Consider the following 24038-nt stretch of genomic DNA (forward strand, 5'->3'; position numbering starts at 1 on the left):
TAATACCTACCCAAGTGTCGTTTCCTCAATCTAAATCTGATTCGTGGTGAAGATGAAGTTTGAGAGAGTAAATGAAATTATTACTATCTATTTCTTACCTGATAATCCCTATGAAGCAGTACTGTATGAGTAAGACTTTTGTCAAGACAAAGAATTGCCAACTTTCTGCAGGTTCTCCTAACATTCAAAATCAAGTCTGTACTGGGGATATAACTCAGAATGTGCAAAAGGATCTCATCAGAAAACTCCATTAGGTTTATGCTATTCATTAGGTCAATGGTGTTTGATTCATCTTCATTTGGCATCTCCTGAAAGGAAATAAGAATTTTTTAAAAAAAAAAAGCGAAATTCCTAATGGATATGAGAGAATTGAAAGGACCACACAAACACATTCTACCTGGTCAAGCAAAATGAATAGGCAAACAAGTGAGAAGGGGGAAAAAAAACCTAAAAAAACACATTGCAAAAAACACAAGCCCTAAAAAAAATTAATCTTATTACAAATCCCTTGGCCTTTAAAAAAAAGGATAAAAATTCTTAAACTTCCATTACATCAAAATCTACGGTATTGAGATTTTTCTTGAGAAAGAATAAATAGAAATTAGAAAATTACATTCATGTCCAAAAATTAGTTTACTACACTGTGGGCTTTCAATTAAAAGTGCTGTGCTTTTGGACATAATACTTTCACCAGCTAGGACCTTACAAAATTTTCACTGACTTTGTTTCTTTTCTCTACTTTTAATTAATTAATTTATTTGTATATGTATGTTTTTGCAAGGCGGTGGGGTTAAGTGACTTGCCAAAGGTCAAACAGGTAATTATCATTAAGTGTCTGAGGCTGAATTTGAACTCAGGTCCTCCTAACTCCAGGGCCAGTGCTCTATCCACTGTACCACCTAGCTGTCCCTTTTCTCTATTTTATTGATCATCATAGCAAGGAAAAGCAGCAAATAATCATCTGTACTATTTTTTTTTTAAAAATGTGTATATCTTAAGCCCCTGTTTTTGCCTGTCTCCTTTTTTAATTCTTATTTTCTAAACAACTGTCTTATAAGATCCTATGGCAACAATCACTATGATAGTCCATGGCAAAGTCTGCACTAAGATTGCTTTACAAACATGCAATGGTGGGAATGAAAATTACTTTGTGCTGGGAACTGTTAAATCATTTGTACATAGTCAAATGCTTTTGCATAATGGCAGAACAGAGGAGCCCTAGAAATGAGTTTCCATGAATATTCCCCACACACACATTTCCATCAGTGCAAACAAATATAAGCATTTTCCAAATATGGCAACCAAAATGGAAGTTAAAGGATTTAATGAAGATTGTGAAATTATCATTTCAAACCCAATATTCTATATTGTCCTATTCTTAAAATCCAAAGTTTATATCAAATAATATCAATAAAAATTTTGTTTCTTTTCTTTGTGAGCTCCAAAGATATCTCTTAAAGTAATAACCTGAAAGTAGCATGCTATCTATTTCTCAAGTGCACTGCAACACTCTTTGCCATAGCCATCCACCAAAGCATTCTTGTACCCTATCACTTTGCTAGCCTTCTTCTGTATCATCACTTCCTTGATTTTCCTGTCCAAAAAAAGGAAGGGAAAAAAAAGGAAATATTCAGGTGTTTGCAAAGTATAACTGTGGACATATGTCCATTTATACTGTGCTAATTTAATTTAAATTTTGGAATAAGCATCAACAGAGTAAGATCAGGTCTTTTCTTAATAAGAAAAATACTTTGTAAACAGTAGGCATTCAACAATGAATATTTATAAAAAATAAGAAAAATACTGGAAATTGGGTGAAAACACAAGGAATTCTCCAAGATCTTTCTCTCCTATTTCCCTAATATACTCAACTTTGTTCTTTCTCAAGTTCTTTTAGAATCATTTTGTCATTTAGTCAAGGTGATTTAATGTCATTCCCCTGCATGTTATCTCTGATGCATGTTATCCAAATTTAAAAAAAAGTCTCAAAAAAATAAAAAAAAAAGTACTGTCTCAAAAGTAGGATGCTTGCCAGAATGTCCTACATCTATCTAAGTCTGAGTGAATCTTACACATCCAAATTTGTACCAGAAGTGTTTGGTGTCATCCTCCTCTACAATGGTGATCTCACCATCAATCAGTCCAACATGCTCAGTTGTTTGCCTATTAATGGTGAAGAGTCACTTTGATGCAAAACTTTCTTTTTAGATTCCCAAAAGCCCATTCATATGCTTCTGAGCAAAGTCATTCTGCCTATGGGGAATAATATTTTTCTATGGAAAACAGAGGGTCACACCTTATCCTTCACACAGCAGTCACAGAATTCCAGAGTTAAAAGGAATTTAGGGGTCACCTTCTTCAATTATAAACCTGAATAAGAATTCCTTCTACAAAACATTCAATAAATTATTCTTCAACCTTATCTTTAAAATCTGCCCTCCTAAATTGCAGAAACCAAATGAATTAAAGTCTCCCAAAGACAAATACTTGATGTGCAAGAGATTTCTTACTTGAGAGACATATGATAAAACAAATTATACTCTAAAACTGTGAGTCTGTAATGGCAGAAACTTACTATTCAAGTCAGGATCAGTATCTAAGCCAATTATTGCTTTGGCACCAAAGTAATGTAATCAAAATAGTGGAGTAAGAGAAGCGCAAATCAAAGTTGTCTACTTTACCCTTTCTGTTTTCTTCAAGCCTCACTTGGCTAGGTGCTTTTTTGAATTGAGATTACCCAGTGAACAAAATTTATTATAAGACTGTTATGTAGGGCAGCTAGGTAGTGAAGTAGATAGAGCCTTGGATTCAGGAGGACAGGAGTTCTAATCCAGTCACAGAAACTTGGTACTCTGCTTTGTGACCTTGGGCAAGTCATGCATTGCTCCGTATCCAGGGTCATCTCCAGTCATCCCAATTCATATCTGGCCATTGGATCCAAATGGCTAGAGGAGAAAGTGAGGCTGGTGACTTAGCACAGCACCTCCTCACTCAAATCCAATTCACGTGCTTGTTATGGCATCACCTGCCTGATGTCAAAGTCTTCAAAACAAGGACAAACATTATTATTATAAGCCTACTATGTGAAATGGACACTTTACTAAGTAAGTCAAAATAGGGAACTCTTAAAAAATACTCAGAAAAACAGAAATTCACTTCTATGTCCAGTACAAGAAATTATACACCATACTTCTCTTATGAGCTTAGACCCAGAGATACCAAAGGTAAATGAGTAGGAAACTGAATAACTGAGTTTAGTAACTGAGAGGAAAAAAAGACAACCAACTTCCTCCAAAGTAATTAGAAGAGTTTTCCTTGGGGGAGTGGGGGGTGTACAGTAATCCAAGCCAATAGAAGTGAAAGAAAAGGTTTCCCAGAAGCAAGAAGTAAAAAGAGAGAGTAGATTAAAAGCAAAAGAACATTACATTTCCAGAAATATAGAAAGGGGGGCAGTTAGGTGGCACAGTGGATAGAATGCTGGCCCTGGAGTTCAAATCCGGCCTCAGACACTTAATAATTACCTAGCTGTGTGGCCTTGGGCAAGCTACTTAATTCCACAGCCTTGCAAAAACTTTAAAAAAAAAAACAGAAATATAGAAAGAAAACACTGCTAATCTCAAGCATCAAAGTCAAATGATGAACAATAATTTCCACAATGGCCCACAGGTGAAAACACTTCAAAGGATCAATGATTGATGGGGTACTTAATCCACTGGTACAGATAGCAATCCACTCATCTTTTGTCTTTCTATAGAACTTTTTGCCCAATGATCTCCCACAGATCCACTAGAGATGCATTTACCCAACAAAATAGAGGCTTACCTTTGGATCTCTGAATATTCTGGAGGTACCAGTACAATACTTGGGCTATTATGTGTCTATTATCTTCATTCCTGACTTCTGACCAACCCACCTACTCGATTTTCATGACTTTTGCAACATTTCTTGCATTCAAGTCATAACTGGTAAAGTACCAGAGCCTTTCATCATCTATCTTTCCACTGTTTTTTGAATTTACAGCTTTTGTGAGGTTGTCATGTTCCATGATTTTCAGCTGTAAAATATTACCAGGAGAATTTCATTATTAAAGAGAAAAGCTATGTCAGGGAACAATATAGATTTAATTAAAATAACTGCACAATATTCCAAATATAATCTCTGCTCCTATTCAACTCTGATCCTAGCTCAGTGTCTACCTCCACATCCAACTATGAGTAATAATCTAGACAATTTATTTTTTCATCCATTTGGTTTTTCCTCTGTGGATAGTTATGCTTGAACTTTTTATTTATTATGATTCCTATCAAGAGATTTTCCAATATACTAGACATAATGCTATAAGAATGTCATCCAAAAAAAAAGGTATTATCTGTAAACATCACCATCTAGAGGGAATCCCTCTTTGATTTGGATTTGCACAGAAAATTCTCCATGACACTGGAAAATAATTCTAATATGTATGTCACTGTTTTATATTCCATTTAATAACAATAATCAAAGGATCATTAAAGTTTCTTCTACTGGTTCATATGTCAAAAAATCTTATGAAAATATTTTCATCGTTATTACTGATTACAATAAAATAAGGTTCATGCAAGGTTCTGCTTTCCAAGAACCAGCCTAACTAAAGTAAAAGGCTTACAACCTGTAAACTGACAACTTGATATTGAATTCCTTGACTATGGCAATCTACAAAACAAAAACACAATAAGGCCTTAGTTCTAAGCATTCTTCTTCCATGTCTCCAGTGGTATATAGTACCAAGAAAAGGAGGCAGAGGATGCTAAGAATGACGAAGTATTTAGCTGTCTAAAAACTTAGTTGTTGGTTCACTAAATTGAGATTGTTGTCCAAAGTTCAAGTATATCTATTTCTGAACAAACTAAATCTTCAATCTTGACCTTTTTTCCATAAACAAAACTGAAAAAAAAGATGTTTCAGATAAATGAAAGGATAAGCACCTTAATTAGCAAACATTTGAATTACTTAACAAGTGAAGAGAAATAATAAAGACAATTGTGGTTTAGAATACAAGCTCATTTATAAAATCTTTTAAAAAAAGGATAATAGAAGATATGAATAGTACTGCATCATAAAATAGAAAATAACAACAGTAAAAGGCAAAAAACAATTTTAGAAAAGTTTGGCAAGAGAACTAAAGCAAAGTCATATCAAGACAAGGTCAGATAGCAAAGAAACAAAATAGAAGACATCAGTAAAGCTATTAACAAACCTTATTTTTGTTTTGTTTTGTTTTTTTAACTATCAAGGACAACAGAGCTACTAGCATAGTACCAAATATATTTAAAGAGGTAGAAATGTAGTCTAGTGAGTCCCTTTTTTCTGTAATCTAGTGAGCACCTTTCTCAGAATGTTTTTAAATGCACAAAATAAATAAAATTACAAATGAAATCAATTAATTTGATATCATTTTCAAAAAAAAAATTTAAACAAAATGGGAAAACCAGCCCAAGTAAATAAATAGTGTGAACAGAAGAAATTCATGTTAAAAATCATAGCTTCAAAGCTGGAAGTAACCCTAGAAGCCAACTGATTTATAAATGAGGAACTGACACCAAGATGTTAAGGGTCACACGAATAGTTCAGTAGTTAAAGCCATGTCCTCAGGTTCTTTTACTCCAAATGCAGGGACTTTCCATTACACTACACTACCCTAACTCCCAGATCCATTCAAAGTACCAGAAGATAACATTTTAAAGGCATGGGAAAAAAATGTCTGCTGTTATTTTAAAAAGCAACTGAGACTAGCTGTGTGGCCTTGGTCAAGCCACTTAACTCCATTTGCCTTGCCAAAAAAAAAAAGCAACTGAGAACAATAAAAATGTGCATACCTTTTGATCCAGCAATATCATTACAGGGCCTATATCCTGAAAAGATCATGAAACAAGGTAAAAACACCACTTGTACAAAAATATTCATAGCAGCTCTATTTGTGGTGGCAAAGAATGTCCATGAATTGGGGAATAGTTGACCAAATTGTGGTATATGTGTGTGATGGAACATAATTGTTCTATTAGAATTCAGGAGGGATGGGATTTTAGAGAAGTCTGGAAAGACTTCCATGAAATGATGCTGAGTGAGATGAGCAAAAACAGAAGAATATTGTACACCCTAACAGCAACATGGGGCGATCATCAACCTTGATGGATTTGCTTACTCCATCAGTGCAACAATCAGGGACAATTTCAGGGGAGAACACCATCTATATCCAAAGAAAACTGTGGAACTTAAAGATTTTTGACTTCAATTAAAAAAAAAAGTTGTCTTATGTACTACATAATTTTGCTATCTCTGATATTTTATTTCTTCCTCAAGGATATGTTTTTCTCTCAACACATTCAATTTTGATCAGTGAATACCATGGAAACAATGTAAAGATTATCAGATTGCCTTCTGTTGGGGGAGAGCAGGGAGGGAAGGGAAGAAGGGGTAAAATTCAAAACCTTACCAAAAACTGATTGGTAGAAACTACTATTGAATCTGATTTGAAAACATATAAAATATTTATACAATAAAAAAGGCACTGAGAGATACTCTTTATTGGCCCATAACTGACTTGGAAATAGAAAATATAAGTTCTACTGAGCTTATTGTTTATTATTTTTTTAAAAAACATTTGATTCAGTAGCACAAAATGCCACTTTAAAAACTCTTTCTAGGGGTGGCTAGGTGGTGCAGTGGATAAAGCACCGGCCCTGGATTCAGCAGTACCTGGGTTCAAGTCCGGTCTCAGACACTTAATAATTACCTGGCTGTGTGGCCATGGGCAAACCACTTAAACCCATTTGCCTTGCAAAATAAAAAAAAAAATCTAAAAAAAAAACTCTTTCTAAATTATGTATGAGAGTGAACCAATGGATCAGGAGAATGCCTAAGGAGAGATCCATTCCTCAACTAGAATTTTTGTCCATTCTAAACATGGCCAAAACTAAAATAGAAAATTTTGTTGCAAATTACTTTTTGGACATGTGTAGTTTTTAAAATGCCTTTTTAGTACCTTTGTTTATACTATTTTTGAGTTTTTATTTGCAACTTATATAGTATCCATCAACAAATCTGTTATATTGGAACCCATGTTCTTACAAAAGGTATTTTGATACTGGTTTAGGATCATAAAGTATAATTCTTGCCCCTTGGAGACCTAGTTTTTTTTCCTAATTATTGGACCTTTGTTAAATAGCTTTCTCTGTTAGAATATCTCTTGTAGGGGCAGCTAGGTGACGTAGTGAATAGAGCACCAGCCTTGGAATCAGGAGTACCTGGGTTCAAATCCAACTTCAGACACTTAATAATTACCTAGCTGTGTGGCCTTGGGCAAGCCACTTCACCCCATTGCCTTGAAAAATCTAAACAAACAAATAAATAGATAAATAAAAGAGAAAAGTATATCTCTGGTTTTTGCTTCTCAATTTTTTCCCTTGAGTTTTGTTTCTCTTGGCTGTATAGCTCCAAGACCAGCCTCTGCATGATGCCAACCAGCTGTGCCAACCAATCGTTCTCTTGGACCCTGCCTCAACAAAGCCCTCACTGTAATACATTCATCTCCAAATGGTCCAGAAGAATCTGGTCCTGAATAATTTTTTTTTGGGGGGGGGGGGATGATACAGGGGAGATGAAGAGAACTGTGAATGTAGAAACTGGGTGGAGATGTAAATTGACTCTTAAGATGTAAATTGACTAGGAGTAGAGAATTATGATTTTAACAGAAACAATTGTTATCTTAAAAGCTGCTTGGGTGGAGACCTTCCCCATTCTTGAATGTAAAATTTGTATCCTGATCTCCTTAGGCTTGACCCTCTACTTAATTCTGGGTCCAGTAAAGGGGGAAGGAAATTCACCTTTTGCCCTCTAGATGAGAGGCAAGACATAAAAACCTGGGCTGGACCCTGGCTCAGGGCCGTAGTCTTCTCTGACCAAGGCCCAGACAATGCAACTTAGCTGTTCTTCTCTCTCTCTCTCTCTCTCTCTCTCTCTCTCTCTCTCTCTCTCTCGCTCTCGCTCTCTCCCTCTCCCTCCCTAGCCCTTCCTATGTCTTGTTACATTTTTAATAAATTTTTTCTTCAAAAAAAAAAACCTCTTTCCAACAACGTATCTTCCAACCACACATCAAAGCTATTCTCTTAACCACCAAATCTAATGGTCTTTCCTCAATCCTCATTCTTCTTGCCCTCTATGAAACACTGTTAACCATTTTCTCTTCCAGGATACACTCCTTTCTCTGACTTTTGTGACACTGCCTTCTCTTATTTTCCTACACCTTTGCCATTCCTTGCAATTTCCTCTGTTGGTCCTTTACCTATGTCATACCTGTGGGTGAATCCAAGGTCATATTAGGTTCTCTTCTCTTTTCTCAATACATTCTCATTTGGTGATCTCTTCAGTTACTATGGGTTCACTAATCACTTCCGAATCCAGTTAATTCAGCTCTAGTCTCTCTTAAGAGCTCCTGCTCCGAATGAAATTAAACATAAAATCCTCTGCTCCAACACTGAAGTTCTTCACATGTCCTTTTCTTTCCAGTCTTTCAGCACATTACTCCCCCCCCCCCCAACATAGGATGGGTCAGCCGTACTGGTCTATTTGCTTTTCCTTACAGGATTGATCAATCAATATTTATTAAGAGCCTGTTATACTCCAGGCACTGTGCTAAGCTCAAGCATTCAATTGCCTAGTAGACATTTCCAAATGGAGGTTCCTTAAGTCTCTCAAAATCAACATGTCCAAAATAGAATTCATTTATCTTTCCCTGCAAAATCACTCCTCTTTCTTACTTCCCTGTTATTGTTGATACCATCATCCTTCCAGATATTCAGGTTCACAATCTCAGTATTATCCTTGACTCTTCTCTCTTGCTCACCACACATATTCAGCCACTCATACAATTACCACTATAGGCTCTCACCACCTTCTAATTGGGCTCCTTGCCTCAGAGGCAGCTGGTACGCAGTGGCATACTTGGAATCAAGAAGCCCCGAGTTCAAATTACACTCCATTATTTACTCTCAGGGAGGTCACAACTTTTCTTAAGCTGGCTTCCTCATCTATAAAACAAGGAATAATAACAGTACAAAAATCACAGGGTTGTTGTAAGGATTAATAATATATGTAGAGTGCTTTGCAAATTTTAAAGCACTATACAAAGATTAGCTATTATTAATAAGGCTCTTCCCACTCCAATCTACCCACATAGATATCAAAGTGATTTTCCTAAAGCATAAAATAAGTCACCTCCCTAATCAATAAGTGTTGGCAGTTGCCTATTTTTAGGATGAAACATAAAATCCTCTGCTCCACAATGAAGTTCTTCACAACTTGTCCTTGTGTTTCCAGTCTTTCAGCATATTTCTCCCCTCCAAATATAGGATGGGTCAGCCATACTGGCCTACTTGCTTTTCCTTACATTTACTACATTTCCAACATTTATTAAGAGTTTTTTATATTCCAGGCACTGTGCTAAGCTATAGGAAACAAAAAGAGGCAAAAGACAGCCCCGGTCCTTAAGGAGTACATATTGAATGAGAGAGACAACATGCAAACAAATATGCACAAAGCAAACTATACACGAGATAAATGGTATATGATTTAAAGAGGAAAAACATGATACTCTATCTCCTATCTCTGAGTCTTTGCAACAGCTTCTGTCTCCTTTACCTAGAATGGTCTCCTTCCTAATTTCTGACTCATACAATTCCTGACAGCTTTTAAGACACATTTAAATTGTCACTTCCTGAAAGAATTCTTCCCTGGTAACCCTGTTGCTGATGTTTTCCTCTCAAAGGTTATTCCATTTATTTTACATGTAATTATTTATATCTATGTCTCTCCCATTAAAATACAATCTCCTTGTTGTTGCTTTTCTTTCCTTTCTTTCATATTTTTGGAGGCAATAGGGCTTAAGCGATTTACCAGGGTCACGCAGCTAATAAGTATCTGAGGTTGGATTTGAACTCAAGGACGGTGCTCTAACCACTGTGCAACCCATCTGCTTCTGCTGCTTTTCCTTTGCATTACCAAAACTGAGCAGTGTCTAGCATAGAGGAAGCACTTAATAAATGATTGATTATTCAAGATGTCTTAAAAACTTAAAATAATAACCTTCTCTAATGATTCTCAGATCATAAACATTATATAAGACACTAAACAGATATATATGCTTGCCATGGGTGTCTGCCTCCTAGAGGCAGATCTAACAAGATCAAGGAATAGAGCGAGTCGCTACATAGGCTGTGAAGTTCTCTAGATGCTATCGTTTGAAGAAAGCACTAACTATAATTAAGCCCCAAAATAAAGCAGAAATCTTTAACTTTCCAAAGATTATAACTGATTAATACAGGAAAACCCAAGTGAATAAAGAATGTCTGTTCCTCATCAATGTCCTGCAATGAGGACAATCGTTAGTCTAGAGCTTGTACATCAGCATGCATATGGGAAACAAAATGGATAAGTTGCATCCATAATTAAACAAAAAAAAAGGACAAAATGGATTGCCTTCAGGAACCAGAAAGCTCCTTTATGGACCCCAAAGTACTCCCAGAAAAGAAGACGAGTCTATACCTATATTCTGATATTCTGCTAGTACTGTTGCATTACTAAGTTGTGACGACTACAGTCTCTGAAGAATTAAAAATGAGTATCATTCAGAGGGCAAAAAAGAGGTTCATGGAGGATGTGAGCAGCTTACAGCATATAATAAAAGAACTTCAAAGATGGAGAAAAGGATTTATAAAGGAAATAAATAAGGAAAAAAAATGGGCCAGTCAAGTGGAGAGAGTAAACAGTCAGTCCAAGAGATCTGCCAGCATCCTCACAATGTCAGGAAAAGGTAAGAATGGCTCCCTTGGTAAAACTGCAGGACACAGACAGCCAAGAGTCACACAAGATTTGATGGTGGGTATAAACTGCAATCTGCATCACTGGAGGAAATATTCAACTTGCTGAGAACAAAGATCCATTTACAATAACAACAGCTCATCTTTATTTTACTGTTTTACAATCTGTAAGGTCTTCCATCTAAGTCTTATTTAGATCTCCACTTTACAGAATCTGCCCACAGTAGTGAAGAAAGCTGCTCAAAATGAAGCCACCAAGTTATTAGCAGCAGATGTTGAACTTCTGTCCTTAACTCCAGTCCCAAAGTTCTTTCTACTTCTCACTGCTCTGTTCTATGATACATGCGCTTGGGAGAAATCAGATTCAAGGAGAACCTTTTAAGGTTGAGTTCTGCTCAACCAAATCAAATGCATTATGAACTACGCCCCCCACCCACCCACACACACTCTCCCAAGAGAGGAGGTGTAATTAATACACCAGGAAACTCAAGTTCTCTATCTTCAGGAACAGAAAAAGGTTGGCTGCAAAGAAATACATAAAAACATGTCTGATCCTTTCTCATTTTCATCAAGTATATCTTCAATACTTGTATCAATTTTCATAACTATCTTGGCACAGAGATTAGAGTACAGTCAGGAAGAGGTGGCTTCAAATCCTACCTCAGATGCTCACTAGCTGCATAACTGACTCAGTCCCTTACAAATTGATGCTACATAACCACAACTGGCATTCTTTACTTTTAGACAATCCTACTATACCTCCTTTTCAACTCGCTGTGACTCTTTTTTCTTATTCCTCCTCAAACCTTTTACAGAAAAAAAAATGAGGCCATTCACTGTTAACTCCTCATCCTCCCCTCTTCTTCATCTCCTCTCATTGAGGTATCCTTCTGTCATTATTTCCTCCTCCACTCATATTTCACATGATGAAAAGGTCTTTATCCTTATCAGGGCTACCCCCCCCCCCAGATCAAGTGATCCTCCTACATCCTGTTTCCTCCAACAGACTGTCCCCTGTCATTCTCATTCTTTTATTCTCTGCTGATAAATTTTCTACTGCCTACAAACATGTCCTTGACTCTCCTATTCTAAGAAAATCCTTCACTGGATCCTTTCATCCAATCTTTCCTCCTATATTTCTTCTGCCTTTTGTAGTAAACTCCTTGAAAAAGTCTTTTACAAAAAAGTGCTTCCATTTTCTTTCCTCTCTCTTAACCCTTTTCAATCTGGTTTCAACCTCATCATTCCAGCAAAACTGTCTCTCCAAAGTTACTAGCGAATTTAGCTGTCAAATCCAATGACATTTTCTCAGTCCTCATTCTCCTTAACCTCTCTGAAGCCTTTGACCCTGTTGATAACCATCTCCTTCTTAATACCCTCTTCTCTCTATATTTTTGGGACAACACTCTCTCTCTCTCTCTCTCTCTCTCTCTCTCTCTCTCTCTCTCTCTGTTAATCTCTCTGAACCTTCTGGGTCTTCTTTGTTGAATCATCTTCCAGATCATGCCCTCTAACCATAGGAATCCCTCAAGATTCTATCTGAGCCTTCTTCTCTTTCCCCTCTATACTATTTCACTAGGTGATCCCATCTATTCCCATGGATTTAATAACCATTTCTATGCTGATGATTCTCAAATCTACCTTTCCTGCTCCAGTCTCTCTATTGACTACAATCTCCCATCCCTAACTGCCTTTCAAACATCTCAAACTAGATGTCCAGTAGACATCTTGAAATTTAATATCTGCAAAATAAAATTTATTATCTTTCTACCAAACCCTTTCCCTGTGTCTACCTTTCCTATTACTACAGAGGGTAACCTCATCCGCCCAGTTCTTCAGGCTCACAATCTAAAGTCATCCTGGATTCCTCACTATTTCTCATCTCCCCCCCTAAATCCAAGCCGTACACAAAGTCTGTCAATGTCACCCTTGCAATATCTCTTAAATATGCTTCCTTCTCTCCTCTAGCACATACAAGTCCCCATGACTTCATGTCTTGATTACTGCTGAGAGGTTGGCCTGGTATACTGTAGGTGCTTAATAAACATTTACTGATTGAAAAGTCACTTAAACTAAGCCTTCATCTGTAAATGATAATAATAGCATATACTTCAGAAGATGTAAGGATCAAATGAGATAATAAGTATTTTGAAAACCTTAAAGCAAATAAATGTTAGTAATTATAGAGATGAAAAAGGAAGCTTGAGTAGTTATGATTGCTAATATTTCCTTTGTCTCCTATTTTTGGAAATCACACCAGGTGCAAATTTTTTTTCCCAATCTTTCTGAACTCTTCCTTTTACTTGGTCTTTCTGCTTTCAGTCTCTTCTGTACTCTCCATCCATCTTACAAATAGTTGCCAAAATGATTTCTCTAAGCTATAGACTACAACATTCCCACAATGGAAAATTTTTAGAGGATTTCTACTGCTTCAAAGTCAAAAAACAACAACAAACTCCTCAGTATGGCACTTAAGACCATCCACAATCTGGTTCTAACCAACTTTTCTGGTCCTGGGACACATTACTCCACTCTACATTCTAGTCAAACTGGACTACTAACTGTTCCCCAAATTCAACATTCCATCTCAATATCTCTATGCATTTATTCATGACATTCTCCAGGTTTAGAATGAACTCGCTCAACTCCACCGTGACTAAATTCTTATCTTCTTTGAAGAACAGCTAAGGTGTTATTACCTCCCTAAAAGATTCTCAGATTTACACTCATTTATTATTGTTCTTTCCCTGCTTAAATTATCTAACAGTTACTCATCTATGTATACTTTGCAACCTAATAGTACAAAAGTTCCCTGAGGGCAAAGGCTTGTTTCATCTTTGAAATTCCTTTTTTTTGATATGCTTTAAAAAAAAAGCAATTCTTGAGCACCTTAAAAATTTCAAACCTTACCCCCCCACTCATGTTGTGAATATCTTCAGTCAGGTTCAACATTAATTTCTTTTTTTGTTTGTTTGTTTTTTTAGTTTTTGCAAGGCAAACAGGGCTAAGTGGCTTGCCCAAGGCCACACAGTTAGGTAATTATTAAGTGTCTGAGGCTGTATTTGAACTCAGGTACTCCTGACTCCAAGGTCAGTGCTGTATCCACTGTGCCACCTAGCCACCCCCGACATCAATTTCTAACATCATTTTCATGAATTTTTTTTATTTTTATAAATTCAAAAAAGTTTCTTCATAAGGTATAGAGGACTTAAAAGCCTAAATGTGGACATTCCAGTGAAATTCACTATCACTAGTAAATCTATTCCATTTCATTACTGTTTGTTATCTTCTTTCCAACTTTATCTATAAAACTGTTGAGATGATTTGAATTAGTTAAATCTCATATTAGGTTTTCTGCAGGTTACTTTCTCCTTCAATACTTTCCATTCAATGATTTCAATCAAAAGTAGCATTAGGTAAGGATTGTGAGAAATATCTTGCAAAGCACAGTCAGAATGGAGGAATGAAATAGGTCAATGACCTGTACAGAAACCTCACACTTTTATATCATTATTCTTTTTTTAAAAAAATAAATTTATTTTTCCAAATTTTATTTATTTTCCAAAAATAGCCCTCAACATTCATTTCCCTATAAGATTTTAAGTCACGCATTTCCATCCCTCTATCCTCGTCTGAAGAGCAAGTAATCTGATATAGGTTATACATGTATAACTATATCATGTGTATTTAAAAAAAAAAGAACCCTAATGGCAGACATGGCAAACAATGAATATATCATATCCTTCCCCTAAAAAAAATTCTGACAGAAAAATACTTGCTACTGATACAAGTCATCAATGAAGTAATCGTCTATATATAATCAGATTAAAGATCAGAATTAATAAAAAAAAATCTTAAGGAAAAAGTGGGAAAACATTTGGTATGCAGGAACTGTCTTTTGCTTCTCTTTGTATCCTCAATATTTAGCACAATAACTGGACCATATATGGGCACTGAATAAATGCTTATTGACTGCCTGTGCAACAATAAAGAACAAAGGGATACTTTTACTTACACACACACATACACACTGACACACACATACACTGTTTCTAATTTGCGATTCAGAAGAGTAAAAAGCTCTTTTCCAAAAGATGTCTCCTATTTATACATCAAAACTAATCAGGATTCCTTGAAAAATATTTCTGAAATAGCTTTGTTCAATAACTTTCTGATACTGAATATCAGGCAAAGCATAAACTGAGAACTATGTGTTCTCCAAAGGTGCTCAACACTTTCCTGGAAAAGATTCAGTAGAGTCCAAACTGAAGTCGGTTTCAGTAAGAACATCCTCCAGATGTTCCTGCTTGCATATAATATTTATCTGGCTTCAGGAAGTAGCAAATACTGCTGAGACTCTTGGAAGAGAGGGCAGCTAGGTAGTGTAGTGGATAAAACACTGGCCTTAGAGTCAGGAGGGCAGGAGTGTGAATTCAGCCATAGACACTTGCCACTTAATAGTTGTGTGACCTTGGGAAAGTCACTTAACCCTGACTGCCTCGAATCCAAGGCCATCTCCAGTCGTCCTGATTCATATCTAGCTACTGGACCCACTGGACCCAGATGGCTCTGGAGGAGAAAATGAGACTGGTGACTTGGCACAGCTCCTCCTCACTCAAATCCAATTCATGTGCTTGTCATGGCATTACCTCCCTGATATTATGGTCTTTTTCAAAAATGAAGGACAAAGATCATCTTAGAAGAGATCTTGAACCCTCTGAATGAGTTTCACTTCACAATCCACACATGAAAAGACCAAGTGGATAAAAAAAATTTCTACTGACCAGATTATGACAGGAGAAGAGATTGAATTACTTTCAGAAAACTAGAAAGATTATTTAATGATACAAAGCTTTTCCCAGAGACAAGGGGATTTTTTTTGTTTAGTTTTGTTTTAACTGATCAGTTAAATAAACTGTTTATAGTTTGCCAAGGTTGTTTTATGACTGAGACATATAAAAACAACAATTTCTAAAGAACTTAAAGAGTATCACACAGAAGACACTAGAGAGGTAAACTGCAGGTGTGAAAAGGTGTCAACATGTAACTTTGAAGATAAATCAAGAAAATGGACTGTCCCTCTAACATAGAGGGAGAAAGTCAGACAATCTGAATACTCCATTGGCATCTTTGGATATCAACAGAAAGTGAAATGAATGATCAGTCTCCAGAGAAGCATAGAATGAATTACACAAACTGATTCTGAGTGAATGAAGCAGAAGCAAGAGGTCACTGCACACATTAACAACACTGTGAGTTGATCAAACTGGATGCACACAGCTCCTCTCAGCAGTTCCAAGAGCTTGGACAACCCTAGGTGATCAGCTACGGACAATGCTATCACCATACAGAGAAAGAAAAACAAAACAAAATGAACAAAAAAAAAAATCCTACAGAATCTGAATGAATACTACATTTTTTTTTTTAGTTTTTTACAAGGCAATGGGATTAAGTGACTTGCCCGAGGTCACATAGCTAGGTAATTAAGTGTCTGTGGTCATATTTGAACTCAGGTCCTCCTGAATCCAGGGCCGGAGCTCTATCCACTGTGGCACCTATCTGACCCTATGTCATTCCTCTTGACAGTCCTTCAAATACTTGGCTATCATGGTTCCTGCCAAATTTTAACTCCTTTTCTACACTATAAAGATCCCCAGTTAGTCTAACCGATCCTCATATGATGTGATCTAAAAGCCCTTAACCATTCTGGTCATCCTACTTTAGAAGCACTCAAAATTATCAATGTCTTTCAAAGGTACTGTCTAAAAAGGAACATTATAGATGTTTTGACAAGGTCAGAGTATATAGTCCAGACCAGACTCTCTAGTCCAGAACACTATGTCTCTCTTAATGCCATCTTCAATTGTATTAGCTTTCTTGACTGCTATTTAAGATTAGAACTTTAATAGAAAAATAGTACATTAAGCCAAGCACTATGCTAAGAAAGTTCCCAATCCTCAAAGATTTACATTTTTTTAACAAGGCCATAGGGGTTAAGTGACTTGCCCAAATTCACACAGCTAAGCAAGTATTAAGTGCTGTTTGAGGCCTATTTGAACTCAGCCCCTTGCAAAGGCTATTGCTCTATCCACTGTGCCTCCTAGCTGCCCCAAAGATTTATATTCTAATGGGAGGAGACAACATAAAGAGGTATTGGTAAGCAGTGAGGAGAAGCATAAAAAGTTGAAAAGTGAGAGAAAGTATCTAGAAGAACAAACCAGGATAAGTAGAAAATTCATCAATCAGAGTATGAAGTCCAAGGGTGGAGTAAAAGTAACCAGTATGGAAGATCTGACTGGAAATGAGATAGCAGAAGATGGTGACAAGAGCAGATCGTGTCTTAAGCACTCTCTCATAAACCTTCGAAACTAAGGACTCTTAACTAAATTTTCGAGAGAGAGAACCCACAGAGGGACCCAGGGAGGCAGTTCTCCTACTCAAGGTAACCTGGAAAAGAGCAGAAAGGCTCTGCTCTCCAGGTCGGAGGGGTGGCCCACCAGAGCAAAAGAACTTCACCCTTCTGGAGGCAGCCTCAGGGCGCTGGGAGCCGCAGCTCATCCCCCTGACCTACGCCCCAGGGAGCACCAGGCACAAATTGGGGGAACAGAGGGGGACCTCTGCCAGAGCGAGCACGTGAAGCCCGGCCCACAGGGCACACAGTGAGCAGCATGATCACCTGGCCACGGAAGCCCAGATCCAGGAAACAGAAAAGCAGGTAGAGCCGGTAAGCAGGAGCCCCCAGGGCATGAGCCCATTGAGCTGAGGGAGGGGAGTGAAAAGAGAGACTGCCGAGCTCTGTCCTCTGCCCCTGGAACAGGACTCTGGGGCTCTGACCACATTCAGATCCTGATCCCAGTCTAGGCCCCCCCAACAGAACAGCAGGACCCCCCCACCTCAGCCCCATGGCAAAGGGGGGCACTTATGGTCATTCACAGACCAGGAGGGAGGACAGAGCCTCACACACTGAGATCCTTGTAGGAGTGTCCCAAAAGCTCAGGAAGCACCCCAAAAACAGGATTAGACTGGGAAAATGAGCAAACAGAGAAAAAAAGAGGAACACCATTGAGAAATACTTTGCCTGTGAGCCCAAGAAGGATCAAAATACTCAGTCTGAAGATGAGGAAGCACAAGCTCCTGCATCTAAAGACTCCAAGAAAAAACAGAAATTGGGCTCAGGCTATGACAGAGCTCAAAAAAGACTTTGAAAATCAAATGAGGGAGTTAGAAGAAAAACTGGGAAAAGAAATGAGAGAGATGCAGGAAAAACATGAAAATGAAGTCAGTAGCTTAGTCAAGGAAATCCAAAAAAATGCTGAAGAAAATAGCATACTAAAAACAAGTTTAGGTCAAATGGATAAAAACAGTTCAAAAAGTTGAGGAGAAGAATGCTTTAAAAAGCAGAACTGGCCAGATGGAAAAAAGAGATAAGAAAACTCTGAGGAAAATAAATCCTTCAAACAAAGAACAAAACTCAGGGAGAATGATGAATTTATGAGAAATTAGGAATCAATACTTCAAAACAAAAAAAATGAAAAATTAGAAGAAAATGTGAAGCATCTCATTGAAAAAACAACTGATATGGAAAACAGATTTAGGAAAGATAATTTAAAAATTATTGGAATAGTTGAAAGTCATGATCAGGAAAAGAGCCTTGACATCATTTTCAAAGAATTACTACAGGAAAATTGCCCTGATATCCTAGAAGCAGAGAGCAAAATAGAAATGGAGAGAATCCACCAATCCCCCCCCACCGAGAAAGAGATCCCAAAAAACCAACCCTCAGGAATATTATAGCCAAGTTCCAGAACTCCCAAGTCAAAGAGAAAATATTACAAGCAGTCAGAATGACACAATTCCGATATCGTGGAGCTGCAGTCAGGATCACACAGGACTTAGCAGCAGCTACATTGGAAGCTCGTAGGGCTTGGAATACAATATACCGGAAGGCAAAAGAGCTTTAGAATGCAACCGAGAATCAACTACCCAGCCAAACTGAATGTTCTCTTCCAGGGAAAAAGATGGACTTTCAACGAACCAGGGGAATTTCAAATGTTCCTGTTGGAATGGCCAGAGCTGAACAGAAGGTTTGATCTTCAAATACAGGACTCAGGTGAAGCATAGAGAGGGAGGGAAAGGGGAAAAATATGAGGGACTTAATGATGATGAACTGCATGTATTCCTGCATAGAAAAATGACACTGATAATACTCATATGAACGTTCTCAGTTAACAGAGCAAGTAGGAGATTTTATAGTTGAAGCACAGGAGAAAGCTGAATCTGAAGATAAAATATGGTATAAAAATGGAGTCAATAGAAAAAAGGGAAATGTAAAGGGAGAAAGAAAAAGGAGAGGGGGAATAGGCCAAGATATTTCATATAAGATTTTTCTTTATTACAATGAGCTATTGCAATAATATGGAAGAGGGGAAGGCAAGGGGAAATGAGGGAACCTTTGCTCTCATCAGAGGTGGCTAGGAGAGGAAATAGCATATATACTCAATGGGGTATAGACATCTAGAGTAAGAAGGAGGGGGGGGCAGGGGGAAGGGGTGGGGATGTGAATGGAGGAGAGGATGGACCATGGGGGGAAGAGTGGTCAGATATAACACATTTTCTTTTTTACTTCTTGCAAGGTGCTGGGATTGGATAGCCTATCCAGGACCATAGGGCCAGGTGGATGCTGGGCCTAAGGGTTGGTATGGGGGCTCAGGGCCTCTTGGCCCCAGGGCCAGGGATCTGTCTGCTGTACCACTCAGCAACCCTACAGCAGAGTCAGAGTGAAAGGAGAGAGAAAATATAGTACATGGTAGTGGAGAAATACAAAAGGAGGGAGATGCGATCAGCAATGGCAATGATGGAAAAATATGGAAGTAACTTTTGTGATGGACTTGTCATAAAGAATGTGATCCACTCACGACAGAGTTGATGGTGTTGGAACAAAGACTGAAGCACATTTTTTATTATTATTATTTTGGGGGGGGGTGCAGGGCAAATGGGGCTGGGTGGCCTGCCTGGGGCCACATAGCAGAGTGATTGTCTGGTATCTGAGGCTGGATTTGGACCCAGGTGCTCCTGGCTCAAGGGCCAGTGCTCTGTCCGCCACCCAGCCACCCCTACTATTATTACTATTTTATTTTATTTTGGGTTGTTTTTTCTTTTTTTTTGGTTTTTGCAGGGCAGTGGGGTTGGGGTGGCTTGCATGTCACACAGCTGGGTGATTTGTTGGGTGTACGGGGCCAGATGTGGGCTTGGGTGCTCATGGCTCCAAGGCTGGTGCTCTGTCCATTGTGCCACTTGGACATATCTACAATTATTACTATTATTTTTTATTTTAATTTTTTTCTCTCCCCTTTATTGCTCAAGCAAGTCTATATTTTTTGGGGGGAGGGGGCATTTTGTTTACTCTTAAACAAGAATGTTTTATTAATGTATAAAAAAGTTATTTGTACAAAATGAGAATAAATATTAAATATAAAATCAAAAAAAAAGAAAAGAAAAAAGGAAGTGAGATAGCACATTCTAGAGAAAGGCAAGGGGCACACCTCCAAGGGCTGTTAACATTCAGATGTTAAGTACTATATAAATCTTAAAACTCTATGCTATTAACAAAAAAGAGAAACTGTTATTAAGGCAAATCTATTCATAATTATGAAGTTACTTCTCTGAACCAAAGACTTCTACTTTTTCAGCTTTTTATAGTCATTTATTATCTCTAGTTCTACATTTATATCTACTGGAAATCATCCTTTGACCATCATGCCAAATCTCAAAGTAAACAAAAGCATAAGCAAACTAATCTTACAACTCTTTCTTCTTCACAAAGCTGTCCCCACTCCTAACTTCCCCATTTCCATTGATAGTTTTTATTTTTTACAACCAGGCAGGAAATAGCTTGACTCTTCCATCATCTTAACCCTTCACATTCTGTTTCTGATCTTAGTGATCAAAACAGTTTGAAATGTTTCCCAGGTCAGTAATTCTTCATGAAAATAGCATTCCTAAACTGTAAGTGAGAATCTTCTCAGTAATCCACAATCCTTTGTATTCTTTTATTTCTTTAACTAAAATTATATTTTTAATTTATTTCACCATCTTCTTTTCTGCCTAACTTCACACTGCAGATGTCATACCTAAAAGCATGCATTAACTTGGTTTAGGTTTTCCCAAGTACCCTGCAAAATTTCTCTATTTCTTTTTCCCTCTGTGATAAAGATGTGATGCAGATTACTTCAATTATCTTTTCAATGGTCTTTTTGCTTCCACTCATCATAAACACTTCAAGGCAAGATGGCCAAGTATCCCCTGAAATTATTCTTCTCATACTTAATTGCACTATGAAACCAATGCTTTTATTTAATCTCCAAGGAGAACCTGTGAACTGTTTTGTTTTGCTTTCATTTACAGCAAGACTATAAATATTGATGTAGGTCAGTTCCTCTCCTAATTCACCATCTGAGAAGGCAGTTAATTGGTTAGTTAACAGCAGTTAAATTGGTTAGTGCATGCCCTTCCTTAACAAACAAGAACAAAACAACATCACTTTGTTAGAGATGAGTTAAAAATGTGTCCTACAGTGGCTGATCGGACCAATAGAGCTCAGAATGCTCTATCACAGTTCGGCCATAAGTAGTCTATATGAACAACTGGGTTGGGTTCTCTAAACTTATGAGTTTCATGCTTCCTCTGAGCTGTTTCAACTCTGCCTTGCTCATAGAACACAGCTTCCTTTTTGATGAGGGCACACCATGCTGGGTAGTCTTGTGCCAGTGTCTACCATGTTATACAATCAATCCCAAATTTATTAAGAGAGACCTTGGAAGTGACCTTGTAATACTTTTTCTGACCTAACCTGACCCCCCCCCAAGATTGCTTGCCCTGTGTGAGTTCTCCATAAAAGTCTTTGTGGCAAGTGTATGTTTGGCATTTGAACAATGTAGTATGCCAATCAGAGTTGCACTCTCTGTAGTAATGTTTGAAAGCTTGGCAGCTTAGCTCAAGACAGACATCTAGAGTCTAGACACCTTAATGTCCCGAATCTTATCTTGCCAGATGATCTTCAGAATCTTCCTAAAACAATTTAAGTGGAAGTGATTCAGTTTCCTGGCATGGTGGTAGTAGACTGTCCTGATATCACAGGCAATCAACAATGAAGTCAGCACAATGACTCTGTAGACTGTCTGTTTGGTAGTCAAATACCTCTTCTATCCCACACTTTCTATCACAAACTCCGAAATACTAAACTAGCTCTGGCCATGCATGTGACAATCTCATTATCAACATGTACCTCCCTGCAAAGTATACTGCTAAAGTAAGTAAACCGAACCACAATATTCAAAGCTTCTCCATTTGTTGTAAACCAATGATGTTGTGCTAGCTGGTGAAGCACCTGTGAAGTTTTCTTGGTGTTCACTGTCAGGCCAAAGTGAGCACAAGCATCTCAGAGGCTGAATTTAGTACACACTGAGTTCATTGAAGGCACCAAGCTCCTCTGGTAATTCACAATTGAGTGGGCATTGATTAAAATGTCAAATTCAGGAAAAGGTAGTTTAATTAATATTCTAGATGAACCAACCTGCATAATTTTTGCCAGTCGATGTTTTTTACTCATCACTCTCCACAATTCTTATAGTAACAGAAGTGACTGTTTCCCAGTGAGGATCAAGTTTACTTAAAATTTTACTTAAAATTTGCTTTTTTAAGATGTGCTAATTGTCAAGTTGTCAATAACAAAAAGAAACCAAATATTCTCCAGAGACTTTCCAATTTAACCTGGGATTGAAATTTTCATCACTGCTCGCAAATTATAAGCACTGTTTTCCCTTATATAACCTGAGACAAATGCCACAAAAAAATACCTTATCAATATGGTAAAATTTGTCTGTGGACCTAAATTTCATCATAAGTAAAGAGACAATTCCAGTAACTCACAACATTCTGAGCAAAATAAGCATCATTCACATTCAGAGACACATGCAAAAGATAAAACAGATGGTAGCGCTCAACTAGTAAAGAAACCAATTTCATCCACTTTCAGATCCCTCCAGTTCTAGGTTAACAAAAGAATAACTTCATATTTTGGGGGGGGGGGGGTTAGAAGAGGGGAGGAGAAATGGTTAACTAGATTAAAAACACATCAGACTCAGAAGTGGGAAAGTGAGGTCTGGAACAAGAGAATGAAAAATCATAGATCTAAAGCTGGAAGGAACCTTAGAAATTATCTAGTCTAATGTCTTCAACTTTACTAAAATGGAAACTGAAGTCCATTGAGATTAAATAATTTGTCCAATGTCACAGTGAGTAGCAGGGCATCCAGTGCCTCTATTTTTCAAATGCAGCTGGTCTTCCCACTGTACCAAGTTGCTTCAGCAACGATGGAGGAAAAGATATCATTTAAAAGGAAAAAAAAAAGCAGGAATGTGGAGGATGGGAAGAAAGTGAGTAATATACACTAAGAAATACTTGACTAGGATTCTAGGGCTCAGAGAGAGGCAAGGGGATAGCGAACTAAAAGGAAAGAATCAAGCATGAAAAAAAAGTACATTGAGAACTAGGACGTGAGAGAATCAAAGGTTTAAAAATAGCGTCAAGGGATAAGGATGAAGGATAGAGAATTAAGAAAAGGGAGGAAGAGGGACCAAAAGAGCCAAAACATCTTACCCATTCCTTTTATTTTATGGATGAGGAAACGGAGCCATAGTAGAACACATAAGATCACAGATCTATAACTGAAAAAAGAATCTCTGAAGCCATGTAATCTAACTACCTTTTTTTAATAAATAAGGAAATAAAGATCCAGAGGAAAAAAAAAAACCTGACTAGTGCAAGAGCGGAAAGGTCGTGTCAGTGGCAAGTTTTGGACTCCGATTGCAGAGCCACTGCTCTTTCCACTGGGCTAAGGAAGAAAGCTAGCGAAAACGGCACAGAAGTTACTGGCAGAGTCAGAACTCGAACTCAGGTCTTCTGACTCCGAATCCGGCGCTCTCTCTGCTGCACCTTAAAGTTGAGGAAAGGGCGGCGGTGAATGGTGGTGAAGAAGACCCCCGTGGGATGAGCAGCCCGGGGAGGCAGCAGGGGGGAGGATGGAGATGCGACCGTGAAATGTTGGTTGTGAGCAGGCGCGGGGGCGGGCGGGCCGCGGGAGCTGGCGAGGGCCTGGGGAGGGCCTGGGGGTGCTGGAGCGGCGGGGAA

At 37.9% G+C, this 24038-nt stretch overlaps 1 protein-coding gene across 7 annotated transcripts in view; it reads right to left on the minus strand.

Moving 5' to 3' along the window:
* FBXL18 (F-box and leucine rich repeat protein 18) overlaps window positions 1-24038 on the minus strand; it is a 130612-nt gene that overhangs the window by 106353 nt on the left and 221 nt on the right. For 4 of the 7 annotated variants that reach the window (XR_012471487.1, XR_012471486.1, XM_074200781.1 and 1 more), the window contains exon 2: window positions 99-308. Coding sequence is in view for 5 of the 7 variants with exons in the window: in XM_074200781.1 (XP_074056882.1) it covers window positions 99-308 (210 nt within the window). In the remaining 2 variants the exon portion in view is untranslated. Of the gene's footprint in view, window positions 1-98; window positions 23968-24038 lie in introns of those variants that run through there. The other 3 variants (XM_074200784.1, XM_074200783.1, XM_074200782.1) reach the window with 3 other exon arrangements.

The sequence above is a fragment of the Macrotis lagotis genome, chromosome X (genome assembly GCF_037893015.1).
Source record: "Macrotis lagotis isolate mMagLag1 chromosome X, bilby.v1.9.chrom.fasta, whole genome shotgun sequence".
NCBI classification, from domain to species: Eukaryota; Metazoa; Chordata; class Mammalia; order Peramelemorphia; family Peramelidae; genus Macrotis; species Macrotis lagotis.